Source organism: Littorina saxatilis, linkage group LG3 (genome assembly GCF_037325665.1).
Source record: "Littorina saxatilis isolate snail1 linkage group LG3, US_GU_Lsax_2.0, whole genome shotgun sequence".
NCBI classification, from domain to species: domain Eukaryota; kingdom Metazoa; phylum Mollusca; class Gastropoda; order Littorinimorpha; family Littorinidae; genus Littorina; species Littorina saxatilis.
The window spans coordinates 45,344,341-45,371,976 of record NC_090247.1 but is presented as its reverse complement, the minus strand read 5'-3'; the positions used below and the strand labels follow the sequence as shown (position 1 = coordinate 45,371,976).

The following is a 27,636-nucleotide window of genomic DNA, read 5'->3' as shown; positions in this document are numbered from 1 at the left end:
GTCATGTATTGTTTTGGTTGTTTTGAGAGCAGATGAACCACACTTTTCCATCTATTGTAATTAATTGTATGGACAATAAATGATCTTATGTATTGTGTCTTATGTCTTATGGTTGACAGATTCAAAAGCCTTCCGTCGCGATATAACCTTGAATGGTTGAAAACGACGTTAAACACCAAATAAAGAAAGAAAGAAAGAATCAAAAGCCTTACGGAAATCCACAAATGCCACATATAACTTGTGACCTTTTCTGTTAAGACATTTTTGAACAATTGCATACAAAGTGAAAATATGGTCAGTTGTGGAATAATTTTTCCGAAAACCTGCTTGATTTTTGACAATCTTTTCATTGGCATGCATATAATCATACAATCTCTGGTTTAATATGGAGGTATTACATTTTCCGATGATACTCAATAGGGAAATTCCTCTGTAATTATCAGCCAAATGCATATCCAGCTTCTTGTAAATTGGTATTATAATTGCCTCTGCCCACAACTTGGGATAAACACCAGACCGAAACACTACATTTAAACAATTTCGTAAAAAAACCAAAAACATCCTGGCCACCAGACTTCAACATTTCAGCAAAAATACCATCTGTGCCACAGGCTTTTTCATTCTTTAATTTGTTCACAGCCTGCAAAACTTCTTCGCCAGAAAAATCTTCATTCAGACTCAAGTCGTCATCGATTTCAGCATTACTGTCATGACCCACATTGTTTTCCCCAATTTCTTCATTATCCACTTCATCATGCTCACATCCATATACTCCTTTAAAATAATCATACCACTCCTGTAAACATATTTTGTCACTCACACTACTTTTTTGCTGTCCAGCCACACTCTTGAACTCTTTCCAGAACTCAGAGGAATTATTTACCTTTGATGCCAGAGAACTTGCTTTGTCATGTCTATATTGACACTTCTTGCTGTTTTCAAACAATTATAACTTTTCTTGGCCTCTACAAAGCCAATTCTATCATCTTCGTCCCTAGTTTGTCTAAAAGTCTGCAGAGAGGGAGGGAGAGAGAGAGAGAGAGAGAGAGAGAGAGAGAGAGAGAGAGAGAGAGAGAGAGAGAGAGAGAGGTTTTTTATCTTTTACCACCTTCCTGCATATTACGTGTGTGTGTATGTGTGTGTGTGTGTGTGTGTGTGTGTGAGTGTGTGTGTGTGTGTCTGTGTGTGTGTGTGTGTGTGTGTGTGTGTGTGTGTTGTGTGTATGTAATAACAATAATTTGAAACCCTCTGTGATGCCGAGAGAGAGAGAGAGAGAGAGAGAGAGAGAGAGAGAGAGAGAGAGAGAGAGAGAGAGAGAGAGAGAGAGAGAGAGAGAGAGAGAGAGAGAGAGAGAGAGAGAGAGAGAGAGAGAGAGAGAGAGAGAGAGAGAGAGAGAGAGAGAGAGAGAGAGAGAGAGAGAGAGAGAGAGAGAGAGAGAGAGAGAGAGAGAGAGAGAGAGAGAGAGAGAGAGAGAGAGAGAGAGAGAGAGAGAGAGAGAGAGAGAGAGAGAGAGAGAGAGAGAGAGAGAGAGAGAGAGAGAGAGAGAGAGAGAGAGAGAGAGAGAGAGAGAGAGAGAGAGAGAGAGAGAGAGAGAGAGAGAGAGAGAGAGAGAGAGAGAGAGAGAGAGAGAGAGAGAGAGAGAGAGAGAGAGAGAGAGAGAGAGAGAGAGAGAGAGAGAGAGAGAGAGAGAGAGAGAGAGAGAGAGAGAGAGAGAGAGAGAGAGAGAGAGAGAGAGAGAGAGAGAGAGAGAGAGAGAGAGAGAGAGAGAGACGTCTTTCGACAATATCCGACAATATCATTTATAGCAAAGCTCCAAAACGTGAAGTACAAACTTCTGCGGAGAAGAACATTCTCATTTTGATGTGGCTGGATTTACAGCCTTCTCAGTCTTTGTATTTGCCTATGATATGAGTAAATGGAAGGATGACTTTTAAAATAGCGAGACCACAACATTATCTTCTTGTCCTTGTGAAATTCCTTCAAGAAAATTCAGATTGCTATCCTTGGGGACAATCTCACGCTACCCATTTTTTCCCCGCATGCAGTTATTCGTGTTTCACTAACAAGCCCTGATACTTTATTGAGCGCATACGTGCACACGGGGGTGTTCGCACACCGAGGAGAGGAAATAAATCCCTCACCACACTAATCACGACAAACTGGTTTTAGGCCAGTTTCTTCTTCTTCTGCGTTCGTGGGCTGAAACTCCCACGTGCACTCGTGGTTTGCACGAGTGGAATTTTACGTGTATGACCGTTTTTACCCCGCCATTTAGGCAGCCATACGCCGCTTTCGGAGGAAGCATGCTGGGTATTTTCGTGTTTCTATAACCCACCGAACTCTGACATGGATTACAGGATCTTTTTCGTGCGCACTTGGTCTTGTGCTTGCGTGTACACACGGGGGTGTTCGGACACCGAGGAGAGTCTGCACACAAAGTTGACTCTGAGAAATAAATCTCTCGCCGAACGTGGGGACGAACTCACGCTGACAGCGGCCAACTGGATACAAATCCAGCGCGCTACCGACTGAGCTACATCCCCGCCCTAGGCCAGTTTAACACCAAACCAAAAAAAACAAAAAGTCGCGTGAAGCGATATATAAAAACATTTATCCTACATACGTGAGAGAGACACCCGTGAGATAATAATCGTTCAAATCACACGTGTGTATATCATGTAAATGAGGTCATGTCAAGCAAGTCTGGCAGGGACCTGTTTTTCCACTGCTTATGATGCCAAAGTCACCGAGACAAACGTCATTATAGAAAAAAAATTGCGCTCGGTAATTTACCCTCGATAAATCTTTAGAACTAACACGTCACGCCACACTTTCAGAGTGACGTTTCTTTGCTTTGACGTAATAGATTGCACGAGGCTTTAGAAGAGATCGAGGTTCCAAAACAAACGTCTTCAATGCAATTTAGCTGCCTCGACTGCAGGACATTTTCAGTAAAATACACGCAAGTACAGTATGTAGGATAAACAGAATACTACATGGCTTGCTGTGTCGTACCAGATTTACACTCGTTGCTTTTTCAAATAGTGAACAGCTCGCTTTTGCTCGCAGTTCTATATTTAAAAAAATAACTCGTGTAAATCTGGTACGACACAGCAAGCCATGTAGTATTCTCTATTTAGTCAAGCTGTCAGCATCAACACATATCAACACAAAAAATCAGTCATCGCAGAGACTACGAAACTATTTTAAGATAGTCTCGACCAACCACACCAAAAGACCCAGACCGGTCACGCTTGTCTCCGCGTACTGTGCGAACGCAGTACTTACTTAACCTATTTTCTGTAATTCTGAGCTCATGTTTAGAGTTAACATATCATATGTATACATTTTTGGATTAAGGAGAAATTGAAAAATACGATACATTCATTTTTAAATCTGTTTGTAAAAATTCGATTTTAATGACAAATTTAATGAGCTAAATAATTAAATATTTTTTAAACTCCAAAGCTGAAATGCAATCCCATAGTCCGGACTTCGTCGAAGATTGCTTGACCAAAATTTCAATCAATTTGATTGAAAAATGAAGGCGTGACAGTGCGGCCTCAACTTTCACAAAAAGCCGGATATGACGTCATCAGAGATATTTATCGAAAAAATCTGGGGATATTATACCCAGGAACTCTCATGTTAAATTTCAAGAAGATCGGTCCAGTAGTTTTCTCGGAATCGATGTATACACACACACACACACACACACACACACACACACACACACACACACAAACACACACACATACATACACACACACACACACACACACACACATACACACACACACATACACACATACATACATACACACACACATACATCACCACCCTCGTCTCGATTCCCCTTCTAGAATCAAACAAGTAGAATGTAGTTTTACTTGGTCATAGAAGAGAGGCCAGGTGCTGGGCAGACGTCCTGCAGGAGAGCTGGTTCCGCCCTCATTGGTCAGCACGTGCAGCAGCGCTGTCCCCGTACTCTGGGCAGGAAACCAACACTCCATGATGGCCGACACTGAGGGATTCTGGTCCGCCCACGTCACGTTCAGGGGCCCGCCGTTGAACAGCAACAACACGACTGGGGCCCCGTTGGCTGGATAAACAGAGGCGAGGAGGATTTTTGGGCGCATTGGTTTCAAAATTCAACAGACGATCACCCTTACATCTTCCAGAATATCATTATTGTTTCATACCTTTTCTTCAATGCTGTATGAAGGATAACTCACCGAACGTGATGGCGTCCTTGAGCAGTATGATCTGTCCTCCAGGCAAGTCAAGGTCAGTACGATCGTTGTCTTCTCTCTCCACCTGCAAGCCTGTCACCACATATAGATTGCTATTATTCCTTATTGTGGGAGAGGAAAGCATGTGTAACGGAACGTGAGTGAATGTACTGGCGTAGCCATAATAAGCACAAATCTCTTTGGGTGATTAACACATATATAAAGTTATTATTTTACACTAATCTGACGAAGTCTTAAGTTCATTGAGAGAATTGCAAAAACGCAAGGAGCAAACCGCGTGAGAGTGAAAGAAAATGTACATTTCATTTTTTTCTTTCTTTATTTATTTGGTGTTTAACGTCGTTTTCAACCGTTCAAGGTTATATCGCGACAGGGAAAGGGGGGGGGTGGGATAGAGCCACTTGTTAATTGTTTCTTGTTCCCAAAAGCACTAATCAAAAAATTGCTACAGGGGCTTGCAACGTAGTACAATATATGACCTTACTGGGAGAATGCAAGTTTCCAGTACAAAGGACTTAACATTTCTTACATACTGCTTGACTAAAATCTTTACAAACATTGACTATATTCTATACAAGAAACACTTAACAAGGGTAAAAGGAGAAACAGAATCCGTTAGTCGCCTCTTACGACATGCTGGGGAGCATCGGGTAAATTCTTCCCCCTAACCCGCGGGGGGTACATTTCCTTCGAGCCAAGTGAGAAAAAAAACCAACCATAAAACAAACAAACAAACAAACAAACAAACTGAAACAAAAATCATTAAAAAAAATGCATTTCTTCTCAACACATTCAGCTGCAATCAGATACAAAAAACAACAGCAATGGATATAAACACAGTCAGAAAGGACTAAGCAAAGATAGATGCAGGTTGAACACAACAAGCAAAGATGTAAAAATAATTATCTGACTGTCACATGTTCACCTGTTCCGAGACAAACGAAGACGATGTCAGCGCCAGTGACGGCCTCTTTGATGGCCGTGGCGTTGTAGTCGTCACAGGGCAAAGGACCGAAAGGGTTCTCGACACAGCCGTTAGCCCACGTGACCATGCTGGCCAGCTTGCCCAGACCCTCCACAGGTGTCACGGTCAGTGACTCGTTCATGGTGGGGGCGTAGTTGTTGTACAGCGCCTCCTGGTCGTTGGCAAAGGGACCCACAACCTGGAACAAGACCAGATTGGCACAATGGTTGGTGCGTATCTGCGTTGCTGATACACAACAAGACGAGAGATTTTCCTTCTCCAGGTTTCACGACAAAAGAGAAGGGAAAGAGAATCATAGTACACTCACCGCCACTTGGTTGAAATAGCTCTTTATTGGCAGAAAGCCGTCCTTGTTTTTCAGCAAAACAAAGCTCTTCATCGCCGCCTCCAGTGTCAGAGCTTGGTGGGCGGGGCTCTGGATGATTGACAGGTCCAGTGTGGAGTAAGGGTTCATGGAAGGCGGGTCAAACTCGCCGAGACGCATGCGCGTGTACAACAGGGGCTTGATGCGTTCCCTGACAGTAGTTTCATTCAGCAAACCAGCCTTCACTGCTTCTCCTGCAGATACAGACTGCCATGTTAGCAGACGAACACACGAACAGATCTACTTTTGAATTGTGAGTTCTGTTACTGTAGTTTAGGAATGATGAAGAAATAATGCGACGTGTTGTTTTGCTTAACCAATTTGTGGACAGGAAATCAACTTCAATATTAATTAAACAAGAGCAGACGAGAGAGTGTGTTGCGCGCTGTGCTGTCCAAATGTACACAATATGACAAGGAGAACAGGAAGTAGTGTTGACTATCAAAGCTTTACGATTAAATTTAAACTTGTTTACAGCCAGAGATAAGAAGTAAATTATGGGGAACGGGAGCCCTGAGAGACAAGAAAAGGAAGAGAGACTGACAAGGAAAAGAACTACTCATCAAAACTCAAGAAGTATACATACACCACATTTACATGTTTCTCCAATCCACATGTTATATGAAAACTCTGAACATTAATTTCTACGGAACCAACAATAACAAGGGAGTGCTGGTGGTGGTGTGGTCTCTTGTCTTCCGTTCTTTAGAACTTTATTGTCCTGCGTCACATTGCCTTCAGGAGCGATTGCAAAAATCAACAACTACAGATTTGTTATACATGTAGGGGAGAGTTACTGGTTGCGTACCTGTTATCCATATCGTACCACCCCCATTCCCGCGAAATGACGAATGCCTGAAGCCCCTGCTGAAGTGTGGGGAGAACCCCGTAGGAAAGAAGCATTATTCCAGTGTCAACATGGCAGCTAGCGAGAAAACCACCAGCAAGAAAGAAAAATTCACTTTTTTCGCATTTTGATGTTATTTTCGTAGTGACAAATTTGTGTGACTATGCAAAGACTACACCACTGAGCAAATTAACTTGACTATACATTAATACCTTGTTGAGTGTAGGCTGCATTTGGATCAAAACGTTGGCCTTTGCTTTACATGTGGAAGGCTAGATCTACTTATTGTCCAGCCTACCGAAGTCACGCATATCGTGAGAGAGAGAAAATGAAAGTTTTACGCCCTCACGGCAAAGCCATTAGGGGCATGTTACACGGGAAATCCCGGCTTTGTATGAAAATAAAAAATAAAAATGCGGGGGGGGGGGGGGGGGGGATGTAGACAGCTGGCTGCCGGCTGCTAGAGGAGACCTGAAATGGGCTAGGGACCGGGTTGGGTCGTCTTGGGTCAGTGCTGAACTGGTTACTTTTTTGGCTGTTGGCCGAACGGACACCCGGGCTTCATATTTTTGCATGCATGTATTCGTGTTTCCAAGGCCTGAGGCTTTCGCTGTGACCCTGGGATCTTTATCGTGCGCATGTGTATGCGTGCACACGGGGGTGTTCGGACACCGAGGAGAGTCTGCACAAAGTTGACTCTGGGACACACATCCCGCGCCGAACTTGGGGGTTGAACCCACGCTGATAGTAACAACCGGTTTTAAAGCCAGCGCCTCTACCGACTGGGCAAGCTCCCCCCCCCCCCAATTTGTTGGGGTCAAGAAGTTCCATGGAGGGCGGGGGGTATGGAGTATCACATAGTGTTTTGCTCAGAACATTCCCACCCATGCAGAGCCGCGGTATGGGTACGCATTACCGTGAAGCTGGCAGTCAGTGCTACCAAATGTCGTCTGTGTCTACCACTCGGTGGTGACTTAATGTGGGTCTATGTAAGCAGATGCCAGCGCAAGCAATCTGATGCAGAGTCAGGAGGCGGTTTGGTACAAGAGAACCTTAGAGGCCACAGCCTCGGCCGTCTAAGGGATCTGTGTGTCTGGAGGCACATTTGGTTTCTGAGGTTCAAGCGGAGCTGTTGCCTCTGCCGGTGGTACGATAACAATGACTTCTGGTACGATATGCAGGATGACACAACCTCCTATTAATTGCCAAATGATCCATTTAGGAGTACTTATTAAGAAGTCTGAAGCCTGAAGTTGTTTCAGAAAAATGCTTTCCCCCTCGAACTGGACATCAGAGGACATGAAAAAATGTCTGGCAGCCATTGCAAACGGAATGGGCTTCAACGCTGCTTCAAGAGTTATTGATATTGTACCACAAGGTCACTAATATCGTACCCCCAGTACGTTATATGTGACTGACAGGTACGCATTACAGAACTGGTCTTGTAATTCGTACCATTTGGATGATTTTTTAAAATTCGTACTGAAACCAAGTTTGCGTTTTTTTCATTGCAAACAATATACGGAACGTTGAAGGCACAGGAGATGAGTGTTTATGGACAATTTGAAGTGCCTAGCATAAAATGGTTGCGCTATAGAGCTGTTTGTCCTTAAGTGGTACGATACCAGTAACTCTCCCCTACATGATTTTATTCTATGTTGTCTTCTGTCATGTGATCTTTGACAAATTGACGGGATTCAGGTTTCAGGCATAGCCACATGCGTACCAAAGACAGTCAAAGTTGCACATCAACACAGTGTTACATAAGCGTTTTTAAACTATGAATAGTGCTGACCAATGTTCATCATAACATTGTGCGTGAGGTTGCCAGAGATCTCCAGATTGACGCCGGCGTTGACCGCGGCAGCGGCCGCCTCCGTGAATGTTCGGACATATTGGTGGTCAGTGACAATGTGCTCCAGCGCAGCTTCGTCGCTGACCACGTAGCCCTTGAAGCCCAACTCGTCTCTCAGGATCTCTGTCAGCAGTCTGCGGTTGGCACATGCTGGTGCTCCGTTCACGCTGAGACGCATAGGCGACGGACAGATAATGGTGTGTGTATACGATGCGATACAACTTTATATCGTCGTAAGTATTACTTTCATGGCAGCAACATTTCACATTCATTTTTTGTCACTTGGTAATAAAACAATGGTTACTTTAGTAATGTCACCCAAACCAAGGTTTAAGATTGCATGGTCATACTAGGAACCAACCAACTAACAACCATAATAGGCTTATATCTATATAGTAACTCTGAGGTTCAGAAAAAAACACATCTTAATAATTACAGAGCTATCTGACTTCCAAGGAAGGGTGCGGCCTAGTTCACTTCAATTCTCAGTTACGGAATGTAGACATTTACCACAGAAATTCCACATCGACCATCAAGCCCACCAATCAGTCACTGCTGTTTATTAAGTTTAACGTTTTGTATTCATGCAGGAACAATATATATTTTGTGTTTGATTTATAGTCAAGCTGAAGAACTGGAAGCACAGAGTACACTTTATTTATGGAATTGCAAACGAAAAAGGTGATTGTTATTGTAACACTTATTCTTCAAACAGTATGAATGTGTCTTGACCTGTTTTCGCTACACATGAGACTGTAGGTACCGGCATCCACACAGGCCTTGAAGGCAGGTAGGAACGTCTGGTGCCAGTCCACCTCGCTCACCTGTAATGAACAAAACTAATTGGATGCGGTTTGCAGCGATTAGGACATCTGTGACACCGTTTATATTCGCATCACCGCTTGTCCCCATGGTGCACAACTGAAAATGTCCGACCACAAGCAACATATGTTTCAGCTGCTGATTATTCTAGCTACTTTATCGTTTCTATGTTTCGGGTTCCTTAGCTTCTTTTAATGACAAAAAGTAAATGTCTATCCTGAGCACGCTCTTAGATGTTTAAGACAATTGTCAGACTCAACGCTTTACTATGTCATGTTAATACTATGCTTGTACATTTAGTTGTTCAAGTGCATTCACTTTGCTAAAGTCACAAACAGATAAGCATGCATGCTTACTAAAAAAAATTGAGGTATCATTTTGTGTTCCTTTTTTCTTTTGTTCATAGTAACTGTTAGAAGTGGGTAATTTTGGGAAACGAAGGGTAGGGTGCTTTGCTTTAGAAACGAATCATATAAATCAAGGTATATCGGATTTCTGCAGATGCGTACCTGAGCGTCGAATTTGTTCCTTGGGGTAGGAATGTTTTCCGGCCCGGCGTAAGCATCGAAATGCTTGCAACCAGCGCTGGCTATGATGTAACGACTGTCCACGTCGTTGCCTTGAAGACCATGGATAAAATGTGTTGCTAGGATACCAGTAAAAACAGGGTCTTCGCCATATGTTTCCTTTAAAAAAAAAGAAAAACAAACTCAAACATGGCTTTTTTTTTTTATTAATCGATATTGAATTTGAAGATTTATCCGTTAACAGAAATGACTTTTGAACTATGCTTTGTAAACTAATGCTAAACTAAAAGTTATTTGTCAGTCATCCGTAAGATGACATATTTGAGTTTGAAACAAAACAAAGGAAGAAAATCAAGCTGAGCAACAAGGTAAACAACATACCGCATTTCTGCCCCACCTGGGATCCCTCATGATGTTGACGACAGGCGAGAAACAGGACAGTCCACGACCATCACCATACACACCGTGTCTCATGTAGTCGTTGTACTTCGCGCGTAATTCCAGCGCTGTCGCACGTGCAACACGGTAGAGCAGCTCAGGACTGTGTAAAAATATATTGGAAGGGAATTTTCAACTGACACAAGTTGCCATTTCTTTAACGACGAACAACAAAATACAACGTGATATCTGGTAAAAATAGGGTAACTAATTAAGACAATACATGTACTCCCCAGTTTTAGCTATATTTACCACCTTGCATATACATCGAATTTTTAAATATCTAATGCAACTACGCTTAATTTTAAATTTCATGAATTAATTATTCTGTATGACAATTTCAGTTGCCAAAAAGCTAAACTGCTTGAAAAAGGTTAACTGGCTTAATTATCAATCTATTTGCTTCAATTGTCGTTGTTTTTCTCTCCATTGAATGGCTTGAGTATACCGGATATCTTGAACAAGATTGTATGAACTGACCTGAAAGTAGCAGCCAACCCAATGGCCATGGGAAAGGAAGTGGCGGGACCGCTGTACGCTATTCCGTGCAGACACTCTGTGTTCCACGAGTATGGCCCCACCCCCAGGCGCGGGATGGGCGGGGCTGGACTGACCAGAGAACCTCGCCCACCTCGTGACATCTGTAGTTCAATTTCCTCCAGTGTCAGCAGTGACACCAAGTTATCCACCCTTGTTGCCCATGGCAATGACACGTTACGGAACGGGTAGTCTTTGAGTGTAACTGTTCCAAGTGAAGCAACGGTTGTCAAGACGACGATAATAAGAAGGTGAACTTTTACCATGGCTGAATCTGTACCTTGACGGAGTACGGAGGTAAAATACACCCAATGGATGAGGCTCCTCTGCACACACACAATTGAATCGAAAACTCGCTTTTATTATGATGTTTTTTCAAGCAATTAAAGCCGTTTTTTTCCCTATAATACTCACCACAGAAATCCAAAAGCAGGTTTATTCTATGACTGTGAAATTGTCGACAAATGCCTCGTTTCGATTCAAGAAACAAACACCCCAAAAGGCTTAACACATCATGTTTATCCAAAACATTTCAACCCAAAACGGATAAATTAGCACAAAGGCACTGGACAGCTACATTAACATGTTTTATTCATTCAATTTGAGTTCTCATAACGCACAAGTTTACGCTGAATACAAAACAGCAGATACAACCGGTGCAATTGTTATGTAGGTCATCTGGTCTTCTTATCGCTCAACTTTTGCATAATTTGCTAACCTGTTTGGAATGTTTAAGTGCAACATGACCACACATTTTATCTCCATAGGTCACTCTCCTTTTTACATTTAGTCAAGTTTTGACTAAATGTTTTAACGTAGAGGGGGGAATCGAGACGAGGGTCGTGGTGTATGTGTGTGTGTGTGTGTGTGTGTATGTGTGTCTGTTTGTATGTGTGTGTGTGTGGTGCGATTCAGACCAAACTACTGGACCGATCTTTATGAAATTTGACGTAAGAGTTCCTGGGAATGATATCCCCGGACGGGTTTTTCTTTTTTTCGATAAATATCTTTGATGGCGTCATATCCGGCTTTTTGTAAAAGTTGAGGCGGCACTGTCACACCCTCATTTTTCAATCAAATTGATTGAAATTTTGGCCCAGCAATCTTCGACGAAAGCCGGACTTCGGTATTGCATTTTAGCTTGGTGGCTTAAAAATTAATTGATGACTTTGGTCATTAAAAATCTGAAAATTGTAAAAAAAAATTTTTTTTTAAAACGATCCAAATTTACGTTTATCTTATTCTTCATCATTTTCTGATTCCAAAAACATATACATATGTTATATTTGGATTAAAAACAAGCTCTGAAAATTAAAAATACAAAAATTATTATTAAAATAAAATTTCCGAAATCGATTTAAAAACAATTTCATCTTATTTCTTGTGGGTTCCTGATTCCAAAAACATATAGATGTGATATGTTTGGATTAAAAACACGCTCAGAAAGTTAAAAAGAATAGAGATAAAGAAAAGCGTGCTATCCTTCTCAGCGCAACTACTACCCCGCTCTTCTTGTCAATTTCACTGCCATTGCATCGAGCGGTGGACTGACAATGCTACGAGTATACGCTCTTGCTGTAAAAATGCAGTGAGTTCAGTTTCATTCTGTTAGTTCGACAGCTTGACTAAATGTTGTAATTTCGCCTTACGCGACTTGTTTGTTTTGTTTTTGATGTTGTAGATTTTTCCTTCTGCTATTTTGATGCTTTTAATGTGAAAATTCGCAAAATGGTAAGTTGTAAAATAAATTTCGCAAAATGGTAAGTTGTAAAATAAACTTCTAGATTTTACGAGGTTAACCAACTGTGAGCGCTTTTGACGTCACATGGGATTTACAGGCTTTTCTAAAACCACCACCACCCCCGAACGCCCCCCCCCCCCCCCCCACGAAAAGAAGTAAAGAAATCAAAATGTCAAGCTATTCCCTAATGAAGAGAAAGAGAGAGAGAGAGCTAGAGAGAGAGAGAGAGAGAGAGAGAGAGAGAGAGAGAGAGAGAGAGAGAGAAAGAGAGAGAGAGAGAGAGAGAGAGAGAGAGAGAGAGAGAGAGAGAGAGAGAGAGAGAGAATTGAATTGAATTGAATTGAACTTTATTTAACAAGGATTAAGATTTAAGGCTACGCCTTTTCTTACAATCTGTCCTTGGGACGCACAGACACAAAATGATAACATTGAAAAATTAAAAAGTTAAAAAAGTTAACCAACAAAAGGAGGTCAGAAAACTTCAGCACGTGATGATAAAGATGACGATGATGATAATGATGATGATGATGATGATGATGATGATGATGATGAAGATGATGCATGAAGAGCATACATATGTGGTTATTCATAAAATAAAATGCATACTATGCAAGTAATTATAAGTACAAGCTGGTAGCAATCGAACATGTAGCAATAGTACAACAAAGATATGTTCAGAATATACAATGCACAGCATATCTTTGGCGTAATACTAAGTGTGGTCAGAGACATAGATAGAAGAGATGCGAAGCTCTGTCTTTCCACTCGCGTTATCTTCGCCAATGTATGTCTCTGGTGTGGTAAATCAAAACGCGTTAAACTACTCAGACATTAAGTGTTTTTTGACACATTTTTTAAAACTTTTTAATGACTTTAAGTGCTTAAAGGGTGATGGAAGTGAATTCCAAACTGATGTACCCGAAAAAGCAAGACTGGTCTTATAAAAGTCAATTCGTGGAATCGTTGGGATCAAGTTGACCGACCCATATCTGTCGGTAGCTTTATTAAATAATGGTGTAATGTAAATCGGCACTTTACCGTAATACAATTTATGCATGAAAATGGCTTTGTTTAACTTGAGATGCTTTTCCAGTGGAAGAAAGTTAAGCATTTTTAATTTCATATCTGTTGGGGCATTATCCTTTACGATGAGTTTAGCCGAGCGACGATAGAGAGAATCTAACTTTTTCAAGTGGACATCACTGCTGCCATCCCAGAGCGTCGAAACATAATTGATGTGAGGCATTACATGAGCATGGTGGAACATTTCCAGAGTCCTTCTGTCCGTAAATTGCTTTAACTTGGATAGGAGGAAAACGTTCTTGGCTACTTTCTTGCAAATATACTGTAATTGTGCCTGCCACTTGAATTCACAATCACAAGGGAGAGAGAGAGAGAGAGAGAGAGAGAGAGAGAGAGAGAGAGATAGAGAGAGAGAGAGAGAGAGAGAGAGAGAGAGAGAGAGAGAGAGAGAGAGAGAGAGAGAGAGAGAGAGAGAGAGAGAGAGAGAGCTGATAAGACCTCTGCTAGACTGAACTCGTGTAGCCGACAGAACGTAGAATTCATTGTAAACACAAAAGACATTGTTCAAATCTAATGTGTAATATGTGTCAAAGAGCCGGCTCAGCATTAAACGTTTTACTTTAATTGCTTGTTTTTGATATAACCATAGTCGTATATGTGCACTCTGGGACTGAACAGAACCTTCCTTTTCATATCGTTCATCCATTCCGTCAGTGGAAGGATTTTGGACAGGTTAGAGGTTATTGGCTCGTTTTTGTTGTAACTTTGCTGTAAACATGTTCAGGCTCGCCCAAGGCTTTTTGGCCTTTCTGGCAATTCTTGGTTGCCTAACAACGGCGGCGATTCCAGGCTATCCGTTCCGCTACGTGTCGACGTTGCCGTGGGCAACAAGGGTGGACAACTTGGTGTCGCAACTGACCCTGGAGGAAATGCAACTGCAGATGGCACGAGGTGGGCGTGGTATCCTGGTCAGCCCGGCCCCGCCCATCCCGCGTCTGGGGGTGGGGCCTTACTCGTGGAACACAGAGTGTCTGCACGGTGTGGCCTATAATGGTGCCGCTACCTCCTTTCCTATGGCTATCGGGCTGGCTGCAACGTTCAGGTACGCAATTGATTGGATTCAGTTTATTTTGTAAATGACATTTTATCTAGTTTGCAATGTTGCTTTTATTGATGTCGTTATTAATTGTTAACATTGGCACAGGTATTGTTTTTCTGTAAATTGTATACGCTATACCCTTCTTCGCCAGACCGGAAGGAAATAAAACGTTGACTTTTGTATAGCGGCATTCAAAAAAGATAAAGTCAGACTATTTATTCTTTAAGGACGGCAATGTGCCCACATTATACACCTTTCTTCTCTAGCACTCGGTCATTCCACAGCATGCTCTGCAAAGGCGTAATTATTTTCTCCTCCGTGTTTTCGACATCTTTGCTTGATTGTAACAACAAGTACAATTTCGTTGCATAGCCTGGTACAAAAAGGATACAGGATTTTTCAATATGCAGATCTATTATTTTTTATGTTACAATCCTATACTCGAGTTTGTCTTCTTTATAAACAAACCCATTATTTATGTCCCCCACAGCCCTGAGCTACTGTACCATGTTGCACCTGCCACAGCGCTGGAGTTACGCGCCAAGTACGACTACATGAGACACGGAGTGTATGGCGATGGTCGTGGGCTGTCCTGTTTCTCGCCTGTCATCAACATCATGAGGGACCCCAGATGGGGCAGGAACCCGGTAGGTAGGACCTGTATAACCTGAGGTCTTTGCCAAGCATCACACACAAGCGTAGGCATAATAATAATAATAACGATTACTTATATAGCGCGTAAACCTCGTGGTGACAAGCCCAGAGCGCTTTACACTTACATAATCATAATACAAACAAGGAAAGAGAACTAAATCCGAATAAATTCAAACATGGTCACACACACCCACACACGCACGCACACACACACGCACACGCACACACACACACACACACACGCGCGCGCGCACACACACACACACAATCTTTCTTTCGTCATTGTCAATGTTCAGGTAACCCGCAATGTCATTCTATGTACGCATACGTTATACTAGTACAACACACACAGGCACATACACATCTTCACGAACGCCACACTTTAGTGGATAATACACGTGGCAGCGCCAATGACTCACCGATCATGGGATCTCCTTCAGAGGTCTAACTTAAACATGTGTGTTTTGAGGGCTGTTCTAAAGGCAGATGGTGACTGGGAATCCCTAATGCTCCGGGGGATTTTCTCCCAGACAAGAGGTCCCTGGTACTTGAAGGATCTCTCAAATCCATAGTTAGTTGATTTTCTGTTTCTTTTTGGTTTACTAAGTACATTGGTATCTGTTGCAGAGCGAAGAGAGGAGAGGTTTGAATATTTTGATAACATCTCAGAGAGATAAGCAGGTCCTGTACCATGAAAGAAAGAGAAACAAATGCATGCAATTTTGTATTGAATACGACTTCTTACAGGCAGCCAGTGAAGAGATCTCAAAACAGGTGTGATGTGGTGTCTTTTAGGGGTCTTTGTGATTAATCTAGCGGAGTTGTTCTGTACTTTCTGCAGTTTTTCAATGAGATAGTCAAAAGAACCAGAAAGAAGGGCATTTCCGTAATCTAGCCTTGAAAGAACGAGAGAGCAAATGAGGGTTTTTGTAGCATCGGAAGAAAGGCAGTGGCGGATGGAGCTAATTTTTCTCAGTTCATAGTAGGCATTCCTACAGACAGTGGAGACTTGTTGTTTGAAGCAGAGAGGCATGCACGAATAACAAAAAAACACTTGACAATTGTTTGAGTTTTAAAATACGATGATGAGTTGGCTGGCGACTTTTAAAGAACAACCGATTTTGAAGACGCTTTGAACAATGTTGCCATTGTGGTGTTGTTTCTCTCATTGTTCTGGGTCTTCGTTATGTTTTTCTTCTTCGCTCGCCTGCTGTTTTTATTTCTCATACAGTATCTGTATTTTCATCCCCTTTTGCAGGAAACCTATGGCGAAGACCCCAACCTTAGTGGAATCCTAGCAACACATTTTGTACACGGTCTCTAAGGCAACCACAGTCGGTACATTCTGGCCAACGCAGGCTGTAAACACTTTGATGCATATGGTGGCCCGGAAGCGGGCCATGAAAAGCTTGATGCAAAGGTGATATGGCTAACCTTGTCTTTAAGGTTACCTCTGAGAGATGTATTAAAATAAAGGTGACTCACATGTGGAGAAATGCTTCCAAAAGCTGCTAGACACATGCTAACTTTTGCTGTATGTAACGATAACTCTGCGACAGCTTCCGATTGTCTCAATTTTGTTGAACTACAACTTTTAAGGGTGTGTTTATTTATTCTTTGTTTGCGTTATCGGCTACACATGCCATGTGTAGTCTCATCCATTTCAACCTGTTGATAACGAAATGCATCTTGTGTGCTACAGCTGACCAACGTGGACTGGTACCAGACGTTCCTACCTGCCTTCAAGGCGTGTGTTAAAGCGGGCACCTATACAGTCTCATGTGCAGCTATAACAGGTAATTAATACCAACGTGTCCTGAAGCCCATGAGTTAAGAAACCATGAATAGATAAACATAATATACGTGTGCGTGATGGGAGGGGGGGGGGAGAGAGAGAAAAAGAGAGCGAGCGAGAGAGAGAGAGAGAGAGAGAGAGAGAGAGAGAGAGAGAGAGAGAGAGAGAGAGAGAGAGAGAGAGACACACGGAGGGAGAAGATGGGGGAAAGAAAGAAAGAGAGAGAGAGAGAGAGAGAGAGAGAGAGAGAGAGAGAGAGAGAGACACACACACACACACACACACACAGAAAAGATGGGGTGGGGGGAGGGGGGTGGATTGTGGTGTTTACGTAGCCGGTTTTGTAAATAATGACATTCCTTTGACATTTTCATACCAAGTGACTAACTGGTTTTTTTCAAATCCAAAGCAGCCAACACAAGTTTTTGATAGCCTTCGGGCCAAAAGTCATGGAGTTTTTGTTCCCTTACTGTCGTTTTGGTTTTAACCCGCAACTAGTTTCAGCCCAAAACAGCAATAAGAACTTGATCGTTGTTGAACAGCGTCAACTCTTTTGTTACCTCTTATCCCGTCAACTCCTTATTCTCCATTCCAAAATACATGTTTGTTTCAGCATCAACGGTGTACCGACATGTGCCAGCCACGAACTGCTGACTGAGATCCCGAGGGACACGTGGGGTTTCACTGGCTACGTCATCCGAGTGACGAAGGTGCCTTGGAGCACATCGTGACGGATCACCACCATGTACAGACCTTCCCCGAGGCCGCCGCTGCTGCTGTCCATGCCGGAGCCAGTCTGGAGATCTCTGGAAACCTCACACATAACGTCATGATGAGCATCGGTCAGTGTTCACAAACTGTACAACCTGTCCATAGACTGGTCACCTCAATCCGAAAATTCTCAAGTAGATACAAATACTCTTACGCTCGTGCTGTGAAACACGAGTTTGGCGCTCATTTGATACAAGTTGTAGGAGCCCACATTGGGGAAAACATTTACAACATGCAGCTTGATGGAGCGTTGCCTTTTGCTGTATGGGCCTGTTGTGTCCGATATTAGAGGTACACACAGATAACCCTAAGGCATGCATCCATTTTTGATTCAACATCAGCAATAAGCTTCCCACTATTATAATGTTAACCCATTGCTTGAATGCCAGTATAACCCTGGCGTATGGATCACAAATTCATAAACGGAAAAAAATTGCTTTTTTGCAGCAGTCTCTCTACTCTTCAGTGTTATTTGTAATTTTTCTTTTTGAAGTTGACGCCGTGAAAGCTGGTTTGCTGAATGAAACTACTGTCATGGAACGCATCAAGCCCCTGTTCTACACGCGCATGCATATGCGTCTCGGCGAGTTTGACCCGCCTTCCATGAACCCTTACTCCACACTGGACCTGTCAATCATCCATAGCCCCGCCCACCAAGCTCTGACACTGGAGGCGGCGATGAAGAGCTTTGTTCTGCTGAAGAACCAGAATGGCTTTCTGCCATTGAAGAGCAAGTTCAACAAACACACCGTGGACCCTCCCTCGACAATCTGATCCACCTCAGTTAGTACAGCACTTTTGATCCACCTAACAAGGCAGAATTTGGCGGGTTTGCCCCGAAAAATGGCTGTCAGCTGTCTTAGATAGCCTACAGTAGTTGAAGAACTGAAACAATTGAAATTGAAACAGAAGGTGTTCGTCTTAGTGCTGACGCAAGAACGCAGTTTGCGATGCGTTCTGATTGCGTCATATCATTGCGTGCAGGTACAATATCACAACTAACGGAGCAAAATCTGAACAAGATCTAACGTCTACACACAAACTGCTCACTTCAGCACGATCTTTTAACTAGTATAGTATACTTAAAGGTGTTATACATTGCTACTGTTTGTTTTAACGGTGTATCTCTGTGCGTTAATGCCATGTGCGTGATCAAAGAAGGTAGGCCTAAGTGTAAAAAATCTTCGTACGTGCCTCCTTTCTCTCTGAAAACTGATCCGTACGTGCCTCCTTGACAGGATCGTACGTGCCTCCAAATAATGTTATTTATTTTGTATAGCCGTAGAGGCACGATTAACACAAAGAATCATGAATCAATGTAATTATTTAGCAGCAAAAAATCATCTGATTGCACACAGTACACACACACCCACACACACCTTGTAAGTGTGTAAGTATGTGTGTGTGTGTGTGTGTGTGTGTGAGTGTGTGTGTGTGTGTGTGTGTGTGTGTGCTTCAGTGTTAACACACATATACCTGAGTGTGTGTGTGTGTGTGTGTGTGTGTGTGTGTGTGTGTGTGTGTGTGTGCTTCAGTGTTAACACACATATACCTGAGTGTGTGTGTGTGTGTGTGTGTGTGTGTGTGTGTGTGTGTGTGTGTGTGTGTGTGTGTGTGTGTCTGTGTCTGTGCTTGTTAACACACATATACCTGAGTGTGAGAGCCGAAGAATGACCGTCAGCTGCGTTAATGTCGTATGGGTGATCAAAAAAGTGTAGTGTTTTTGTGTGTGTTTTAGTGTTTGTGTCAGTGTTAGTGTGCAAGGGCGGGGGCACACCCACACATTTTTGCACAAACTTGAAGGCTTGAAGTTGATGGCGCAAAGCGCCGTATTTGAGTGCGCGAAGCGCCCGAACATGCTAGGGGGGGGGGGGGGGGCGGAGGGAGGGGTGGGGAGGGGTGTCCGGGGGCTTGCCCCCCCCCGGAATTTTTTCTCTCAAGGAAGCAAAATGACACAATCTAGTGCCACCTGAGCTCAAAAACTGTCATTTAATCATCTCTCTCTCTCTCTGTGTCTCTCTCTGTCTCTCTCTCTCTCTCTCTCTCTTTTTTTTTCTTTCTTTTTTCTTTCCCTTTGCCCCCCCCCCCCCCCACTCTGAATCAGCCACTGGTGTGTGTATAAATGTGTGTGTGTGTGTGTGTGTGTGTGTGTGTGTGTGTCTGTGTGTGCATTGTTTGTATAAATGTGTGTGTGTGTGTGTGTTTTATGTGTGTGTGTGTGTGTGTGTGTGTGTGTGTGTGTGTTTGTGTGTGTGTTTGTGTTTTCCGCATTATTTGATGTCTTTGTTGATTCAGTCCCAAAATAGAAAAGAAAGTAATTGAACATTCTCTTTGTGTAGGTGGCAGGTTTCACGGTATTGAGACATTCTATTGACTGCACAATGTGCTCTGATTTCTAACTTGCTGAACCAATTTTCTCAGTGTTTTTTTTTATATGCAATGCACAAATGTGTCATTTTGAATACAATTCTGAAAAAAAAATCGTTTGAGTTGTTTTGTTGGCATTTTATGCACATGTGTTTGGTAGCGATCGTGTGAATCCTGACAGATGCCATTTCCTTCTGCATGACAGAAGCCAACCATTGATGTGAAAATTGAAACGAAAAGGCACTCAATTCACACTGAATGGTCATATTTGATAGCAGAGCTGCAATATCTAACCATACAAACAAAAACAAAAGCACAAATATGAATTTTGCATTACATATTTTGCACACAAAAAATCGAATCGAGAACTGGAAGCTGTCTGTCCGAAAAACTAAGTCTTCACAGATAAACCAAGTAAGCTTATTTTACCACAAGAAATGATAACATGATTTTATTTTGACATTGAAAACACACCTTTATAGTCTGTACTTCATAGGAAAGCATTTACAATGACCGAAATTTCGCGAAATTCCGCGCCGTGTCCATTTCTTGGAATGTCCGACCGTCGTCTGTCAGGGGTTTCCAACGATCGCTACTTTCACTTTCGTTGTCATTTTCGGGCAATCCTATGCCGTATGTGACATATTACACACTTTTCACAGTTGAGGCCGAAGGCGTGATTTGTGATTATTTTTTCAGGTGAGATTTTATTGTTTTTGTTGCCTTTTTGTCGAGTAATATGCCGTCTGTCAGCCAACGATCGCTACCACACGATCGCTACCTCTTCATGCTCGATCAGATTTTTAGCTTTTTCAATGATTATAGAAGTTTGATTAACGTTTCCTTTGCAGTTCTGGATCGGTAGGGTAAAGGTATCTAATTTCGACATAAGATCTTGGGGGTAGCTAAATCCGACCGATTTTCCAAGTCACATCAATGACGAGGTGCGCACGTCATCACAACAGACGGAATGCCATTCATACACGGGCCATTCATGAACCGGTTGATGACGCGACTTTACGGACCAATCGTTTTGTCGCGAGAGTTATTTGCGTCATCGGCACCGCGGCGCGAAAATTTGCCTTGCAAGTGTCTTCTAAAGTTTTAACGTTGAGGGGGGAATCGAGACAAGGGTGTGGTGTATGTGTGTGTGTGCGTGTGTGTGTAGAGCGATTCAGACCAAACTACTAGACCGATCTTTATGAAATTTTACATGAGTGTTTCTGGAAATGATATCCCCGGACGTTTTTTTCTTTTTTTTGATACATACCTTTGATGACGTCATATCCGGCTTTTTGTAAAAGTTGAGGCGGCACTGTCACACCCTCATTTTTCAATCAAATTGATTGAAATTTTGGCCAAGCAATCATCGACGAAGGCCGGACTTCGGTATTGCATTTCAGCTTGGTGGCTTAAAAATTAATTAATGACTTTGGTCATTAAAAATCTGAAAATTGTAAAAAAAAAAAATAATTTATAAAACGATCCAAATTTACGTTCATCTTATTCTTCATCATTTTCTGATTCCAAAAACATATAAATATGTTATATTTGGATTAAAAACAAGCTTTAAAAATTAAAAATATAAACATTATGATCAAAATTAAAGGCACAGTAAGCCTCCCGTAAACCAACACAGATACGGTCTGGCTTTTACACACCGTACAAACACCCTTTCATTTAAACACTCACCGATTGAGAACATCCTAGGTGCCCTCCGTAAAGAGCGAACAATTTTCAAAGAATTTATTTTTGCGTGGTTTATCTTACCCCTGAGCCATCGTGAACTCGTGTCATCCAGTTTCCCTTTTTCACAATGTAGTCGTCAGTTAGTCATTTGAATGTGACTCGATGTGAGCTTATCTACAATAGCACGTTTTTATGCACGAAACAAACGGCTGTGGTTCACAAGAACTCTAGCGATGGCTTTTGACTGTTGAGAGGAACGGCGATATGCACTGTAAACCGTCGTCTGCGACGACCCTTGCGTGACCCTGCTTCCGGGCTTTTCTGATCTTGTCTTGATGAAAAACAAATTCTTCTATGATTAAAGAATTTTGTAACAAGCTGTCAATTTATTATTTAGATTTTAAAAGTTAGGTCTAGCGCAAAAACGCACCACGGTCCAAAAACATTCTGATAATCATCGATCCACGGCTATCGACAGTTTACATCGATAGAAGGGAAGTAACTCATTTTTGACCTGAGTTCAGAATGGGTCCAAAAAGTGTTCGAGACAATCTGCAAAATTAATTCTTTAAAAATTGCTCGCTCTTTACGTAGGGCACCTAGGATGTTCCCGTTTGGTGAGCGTTCAAATGGAAGGGTGTTTGTACTGTGTGTAAAAGCCTGACAGTATCTGTGATGGTTTACGGGAGGCTTACTGTCCGGGCGTGATTTCCGGTATCATATTCATAACAGCCGTCCCGGCCAGCACCAAAACGAGGCGCAATTGTTGTTAAGGAGAAGTCCACGAAAATAAATTCTTTGAAAATTTCTCACGCTCGACAGAAAGCAGCCAGGATGTTCCCGTTCGGTGAGCGTTCAAATGGAAGTATGCTTGTACTGTATGTAGACGCTCGGGGAGCTCTGTGATGGTTTACGGGAGGCTTACTGTGCCTTTAAATTTTCGAAATCAATTTAAAAACACTTTCATCTTATTCCTTGTCGGTTCCTGATTCCAAAAACATATAGATATGATATGTTTGGATTAAAAACACGCTCAGAAAGTTAAAACGAAGAGAGGTACAGAAAAGCGTGCTATCCTTCTCAGCGCAACTACTACCCCGCTCTTCTTGTCAATTCCACTGCCTTTGCCACGAGCGGTGGACTGACGATGCTACGAGTATACGGTCTTGCTGAAAAATTGCATTGCGTTCAGTTTCATTCTGTGAGTTCGACAGCTTGACTAAATTTTGTATTTTCGCCTTACGCGACTTGTTCTTCTTTGTTTCTGTTTTTCGACGGCATAATTGGATGACCAAGCAGGCACGGCTACCTACTAAAGTCGTGTTGAGGCAGGCTTTGTTTAGGGATCCTTCTATCTCCCCCCTCCCTATGTGAGGAGAGTAGTTAGGGTACCCACAGTCTTTGGTGGTAAGCCTTCAGTTTGTGTGCGTCACTTATGTGCGTGTTTTTTGTTGTGTGTTTTTTCCACTTAAAATAAAAGTAGATTTGTTTAACATTCTGTATTCATATATGTATGCAATTGATTATTATTTTATATCAAAATGAGTGAGTGTCTTTTTATGAACAAAAAAGTGTTCCTTGTTAATGAAACAGGTATCTTGGCTCTTCTTGCCGTTTTCTAAATTAGGGGGTATCGATAGTATAAGTTTATTTCTGCCATTAAAAAAATGATAAAGAAGTACTTATCTGTTTTTATCTTGTACACACATAAATACACTTTCAAAACATGTGACTTTTGTTAGTGTATGGAGACCTTGAAATGTTAAAAAAAAACATTTCGCCGGCCGGTTTAGGTGAAAATGGCGTTCTGATCAAGGACATCTGCATGCAAACATATAGACAGCCTCAGGCAAGGAACTTTGTTGTGAAAATCTGTTATATGTTTAAACTTTATGTAAATCATTTAGTATTAGTGGTTTTCTGTCTTCTTTCTGGAGTCAGGCTTGCATCAAGTTTGTTTAATAGATTTTCACGTTTTGGGGGCAACTTTCGTTTCGCTTGATTTTCTATGGAAAAAAAGACTGCGTATAATTTTTTTCTTTGTTTTGTGTGGTACTGATCCTAATTAATTACAATAACATCCATGTTCACAGTATTTCACAGTTTTATGTTTGACTGGAAGTGTGAGAAAATGGGAAATGGCTGAAATCAATACCGTGAAACCTGCCAGGTGCACTTTAGAAAACAAAATGACGTCATTTTATGACATCATGTCTTTTCGTGTGTTGAAAGATTTTCTTGGTTTTTGTCAGTGGCACAGGTGACAGAAAATCTTCTACAATATTGAGTTATAGTTTAGTTTTTAGTTTTTCCTGTTAAAATGCCTGTCAATAACGTGAGTTTTCGGCCAACGTGTGGTCTTTTTTTTTATCGGTGTTTAAATGTTTCATGTCAAAACGCGCTTTACTTGCGGCGAAGATCCGTTCAAGAATTATCACAACAAGAAACAAATTTGAAGTTGTGCTTTTTGTTTTCGTGACCGTATATATCTTAATTCTGCGTCGGATTTGGGTGTGACGAAAAAAAGAACAGAGCCGGAGTGCTATGTTAATTATGAGCAGTTCTTCCACACCCATTTAAAAAATATGACACTACCAGCATGTTCCCGCATACTGAGCCAGAATTTTTTGTTTTGGCAAATCGACGTTGCAGTTCAGGAGCAAATGATCAAAATTACTTTGCGAATTTGCGTTCAAACGTGTTTTTCCCATAATATAACGATGCACAGGTCGAAAATATGGCCAAGAACAAATCTATGGTACTTCGAAGAAAGAATAATAACAAAATTCGTGTCCAATACGACTTGCAATTTACCGTGTGCGCTGTAAAATCTCCCTACCTTCAAAGCAGACGAAAAGCAGACATCTTCATTTACTTCCAAGGGAGAAATCATTGGTCATAAAGTCTTGCAGGACCCAGACATAGATCTGCACGCTTTCTTTTCTTTTCATATTCAGTTGCTTCGCAAAAACGAAGTGTCATTGGTTTTCTCAACTTGTAAAGTCAGTCAAAACGACCGCAGAACACAGAACTGGGAAATGACACTGATTAAAATACGAAAGATGACGAAAGTATAAATGACGTCATCTGGTCACACCTATCTCGAGAACTAAGGGTGCTCAGAACCAGCGCCCTTCCATTATCTGTTGAGCGGTGTCTTATTACTCGTACCAAATGTTGGAGTACATCTGAAGATGTCAGATGCCAATCACATCCATAATCAGTGGATTTAAACGAAAACCATAGCTGCGATAATTTTCTGATAAACACAACGACTGGGCTTTGCCTCTAACACTGAGGCCGCTTTGCCTTGTTATCATTACGGAATTTCAGAAAAAAGAATAAAGACAACACACAAGACCAGCCCCGAACGACCCATCCCTCCACAAACACACACAAGCGAACAAACACAAACGAACTCACACACACACACACACACACACACACACACACACACACACACACACACACACACACACACACACCGTACACATGAATGATTTGAGCTATCACCACAATTGGACTACAAACACAAACACCCCTCTCTCTCTCTCTCTCTCTCTCTCTCTCTCTCTCATTTTAATGTTCTATTATGCATTATGTAGTCGTATAGGTAATGTTGAAATTAGCAATACTGTATCAGTATGATTGCGATTGACAATAGACCCTTTTCACTTAAATTTTGGCGCATGCGCTGTGAAGTTTACTGTCAGATCTACCGGAACTAGGGGGCAAAAGGAAAAAAAAGGGTTGTTTTTTGGCAATTTTCTCCCACAACCCCTTTACGTAATTCATCGCCAGAGCAATCAGTGAACTCGAAATAGGCGCACTTTCAACGCATATAATAATTATGATGAATTAATAAATAACCAAGAAGGTATGGGCCAGAAAAGTAAGACATTTTCTTTTTTTCCCCAAAGTTAGAGCGAAATCAGCGGCCGCACAGACGTTTTGAGCAATCAATGGTAAAGATTGTTGTATCACTTGCAAGTCTAAACTGTTGTGCATCTTCTTCTGTACTTTATTTGTAAATCGTGCTTATGGTTTTTTTCTACAAATGGGTTTCATGGGAGCAAACCACCACATTTTTCACTTTTAAATTTTTATATTCATGTATGTACTGTTACACATCAAGCACACACCCACTCACACACACACTACTCACACAAACATTGATTATCAAGAAGACACATGCAACCACACTGGAAGACCATAAAACCGAATTGGGCGTTCAAAAAGCCATAAAAGGCTATAATTTAATTACAAAATATCTTTGATAAAACAAGAGATAAAACAATTTCACCACAACATACAATACAAATACATAATAATATATACACATAACAAGGCCAGTAAATCATTTTACGCAAGCATAAAAAATGTTCTCTAATAATTGCATTTACGAATAAAAACGAAGTTTGGCAACCAGCCTCAGGTGGAAGAAGGGGAAGGTGGAGGGTGGCAAAAAACTTTGCTGCTGCTGCGCCGGTGTACAAAAGCTGACTGACTACACTGAATACAAAAGCTAATAAGGAACTTAGTCGATAAATATCGACAGGGGGCCGACTAATGGTTTAAATGTGAATTGTGTGTATAATAATGGGTGTGGGTCTGAAATGAAGTTAGGTAGTAGGTAGTAGTTAACATTTGTTTTGAATAATTATTGGTATTTTGACAATGTGGTTAGCATGGAAATGTAAGCATTTGAATGTAAGTCTTAGGTACCATTGTACCCAGGAAGAGAGACCAGAGATAGGAGTAGGTTGCAATAGCTTGTGTGGTCTTTGAGCTTTGTTTTTGGAAAGATATTGTTAAAGAAAAAGAAGACAATTACAGTAATGCAATATTTATTGTGAAAACCAACGATTGTACAAAGAACATGTGAAGCAACATTATGTCTATGATGGTGTGAAGAAAATTAGTTATGATTTATACTATTATTATTTAGACTTGAGACTGACAGTGTTGTGACGAGCGTTGACTAATGGTAACGAGTACATATGTGTGTAGTTGTGGTGTGTGTGTGTGTGTTTGCGCGTTGGTTTGGATTATGGGTCAGTGTAATTTGTAAAACAGATGTGACAGTAATAATGGAGTTCACATCAGTGAGGTTAGTTTGAAATGGAACACACGCACGTTTTTGAAAAAACAATATGAAATTTTGAACCATGAGATCTTTATTAAATAATAAACTGAATTAACATCAGCAAAACATCAAAGCAATTATTAATAAGGTTTGAAAAGCTTGACTTACTATGTTAAATAGTGGATTGAAGGCTGAAAACGTCATTTACAAATTACATCTGAGATAGGGAGGGCGGGTGGGGGAAGTGCTGAAAGTGTGGATGAGAAAAAAAAAATGCTGAGTGACAACAGGGAGGTTAAAGGCTGCCCTTTTCGTAGCGTTCATTAATTAATTCCTATTGTTTACATGTGCCAATAATGTTATAAAACTGTACGTAAGGGGATATAATAACGATTGGCTGTAGCTTTCGAACACAGAAAAAATTATTTCAGTACATGTATTGCAAAGTGGTTTTGATAGTGTCGAATGTAAACAGAACAGTCTCAAAGTGAAAGTGGATGTTTTCCGGAAACTGCGAAGTTAACAAGAATACAGAAAAACGCGCTTTCCTGCTTATCACAATACGCTACTGCGCTAATCTGGCGTGTCAATATCACTACGTTTTGGACGTGGAAGGTGAGCGATTTCCTTCACGCGGGGATTGACGACGCTGTACTGTCTGTGACAAGTGTTCGTGTCCGAAGTAGCCTTCAGTGTGTGTATATGTATTCATGTGACAGAGAACGTGACCTCATTGTTCAATCCTCTCTCTCTCTTCTTTCTCATTCGAACGCACACACGCAA

At 41.6% G+C, this 27,636-nt stretch overlaps 2 protein-coding genes across 2 annotated transcripts in view; one reads left to right on the top strand and one right to left on the bottom strand.

The window, feature by feature from the left end:
- The window catches only part of LOC138960784 (uncharacterized), a 31,652-nt gene extending 20,410 nt beyond the window's left edge, over nt 1–11,242 (bottom strand). Inside the window, exons 1-10 of the mRNA XM_070332433.1 lie at nt 11,043–11,242; nt 10,572–10,954; nt 10,035–10,194; nt 9,636–9,812; nt 9,037–9,128; nt 8,245–8,471; nt 5,546–5,796; nt 5,179–5,416; nt 4,236–4,325; nt 3,891–4,102 (exon numbers count right to left, since the gene is read on the bottom strand). Of these exons, the coding sequence (XP_070188534.1) occupies nt 3,891–4,102; nt 4,236–4,325; nt 5,179–5,416; nt 5,546–5,796; nt 8,245–8,471; nt 9,037–9,128; nt 9,636–9,812; nt 10,035–10,194; nt 10,572–10,894 (1,770 nt within the window). The 5' untranslated portion in view covers nt 10,895–10,954; nt 11,043–11,242. The remainder of the gene's footprint in view (nt 1–3,890; nt 4,103–4,235; nt 4,326–5,178; nt 5,417–5,545; nt 5,797–8,244; nt 8,472–9,036; nt 9,129–9,635; nt 9,813–10,034; nt 10,195–10,571; nt 10,955–11,042) is intronic.
- Nucleotides 11,243–14,168: 2,926 nt separating this feature from the next.
- On the top strand, nt 14,169–18,485 carry LOC138961214 (xylan 1,4-beta-xylosidase-like). The gene is made up of 5 exons (XM_070332814.1): nt 14,169–14,494; nt 14,982–15,138; nt 16,848–16,919; nt 17,692–17,782; nt 18,205–18,485. Exons 1-5 carry the CDS (start codon nt 14,169–14,171, stop codon nt 18,483–18,485), a joined length of 927 nt encoding a protein of 308 aa, XP_070188915.1.
- Nucleotides 18,486–27,636: the final 9,151 nt, after the last annotated feature.

Excerpts from the sequence above, each read along its gene's own strand:
- LOC138961214 (XM_070332814.1), top strand. The coding sequence starts at position 14,169 with ATGTTCAGGCTCGCCCAAGGCTTTTTGGCCTTTCTGGCAATTCTTGGT. Across the intron at positions 14,495-14,981 it reads GGGCTGGCTGCAACGTTCAG|CCCTGAGCTACTGTACCATG; the intron begins GTACGCAATTGA and ends TGTCCCCCACAG. Across the intron at positions 17,783-18,204 it reads TAACGTCATGATGAGCATCG|TTGACGCCGTGAAAGCTGGT; the intron begins GTCAGTGTTCAC and ends TTCTTTTTGAAG.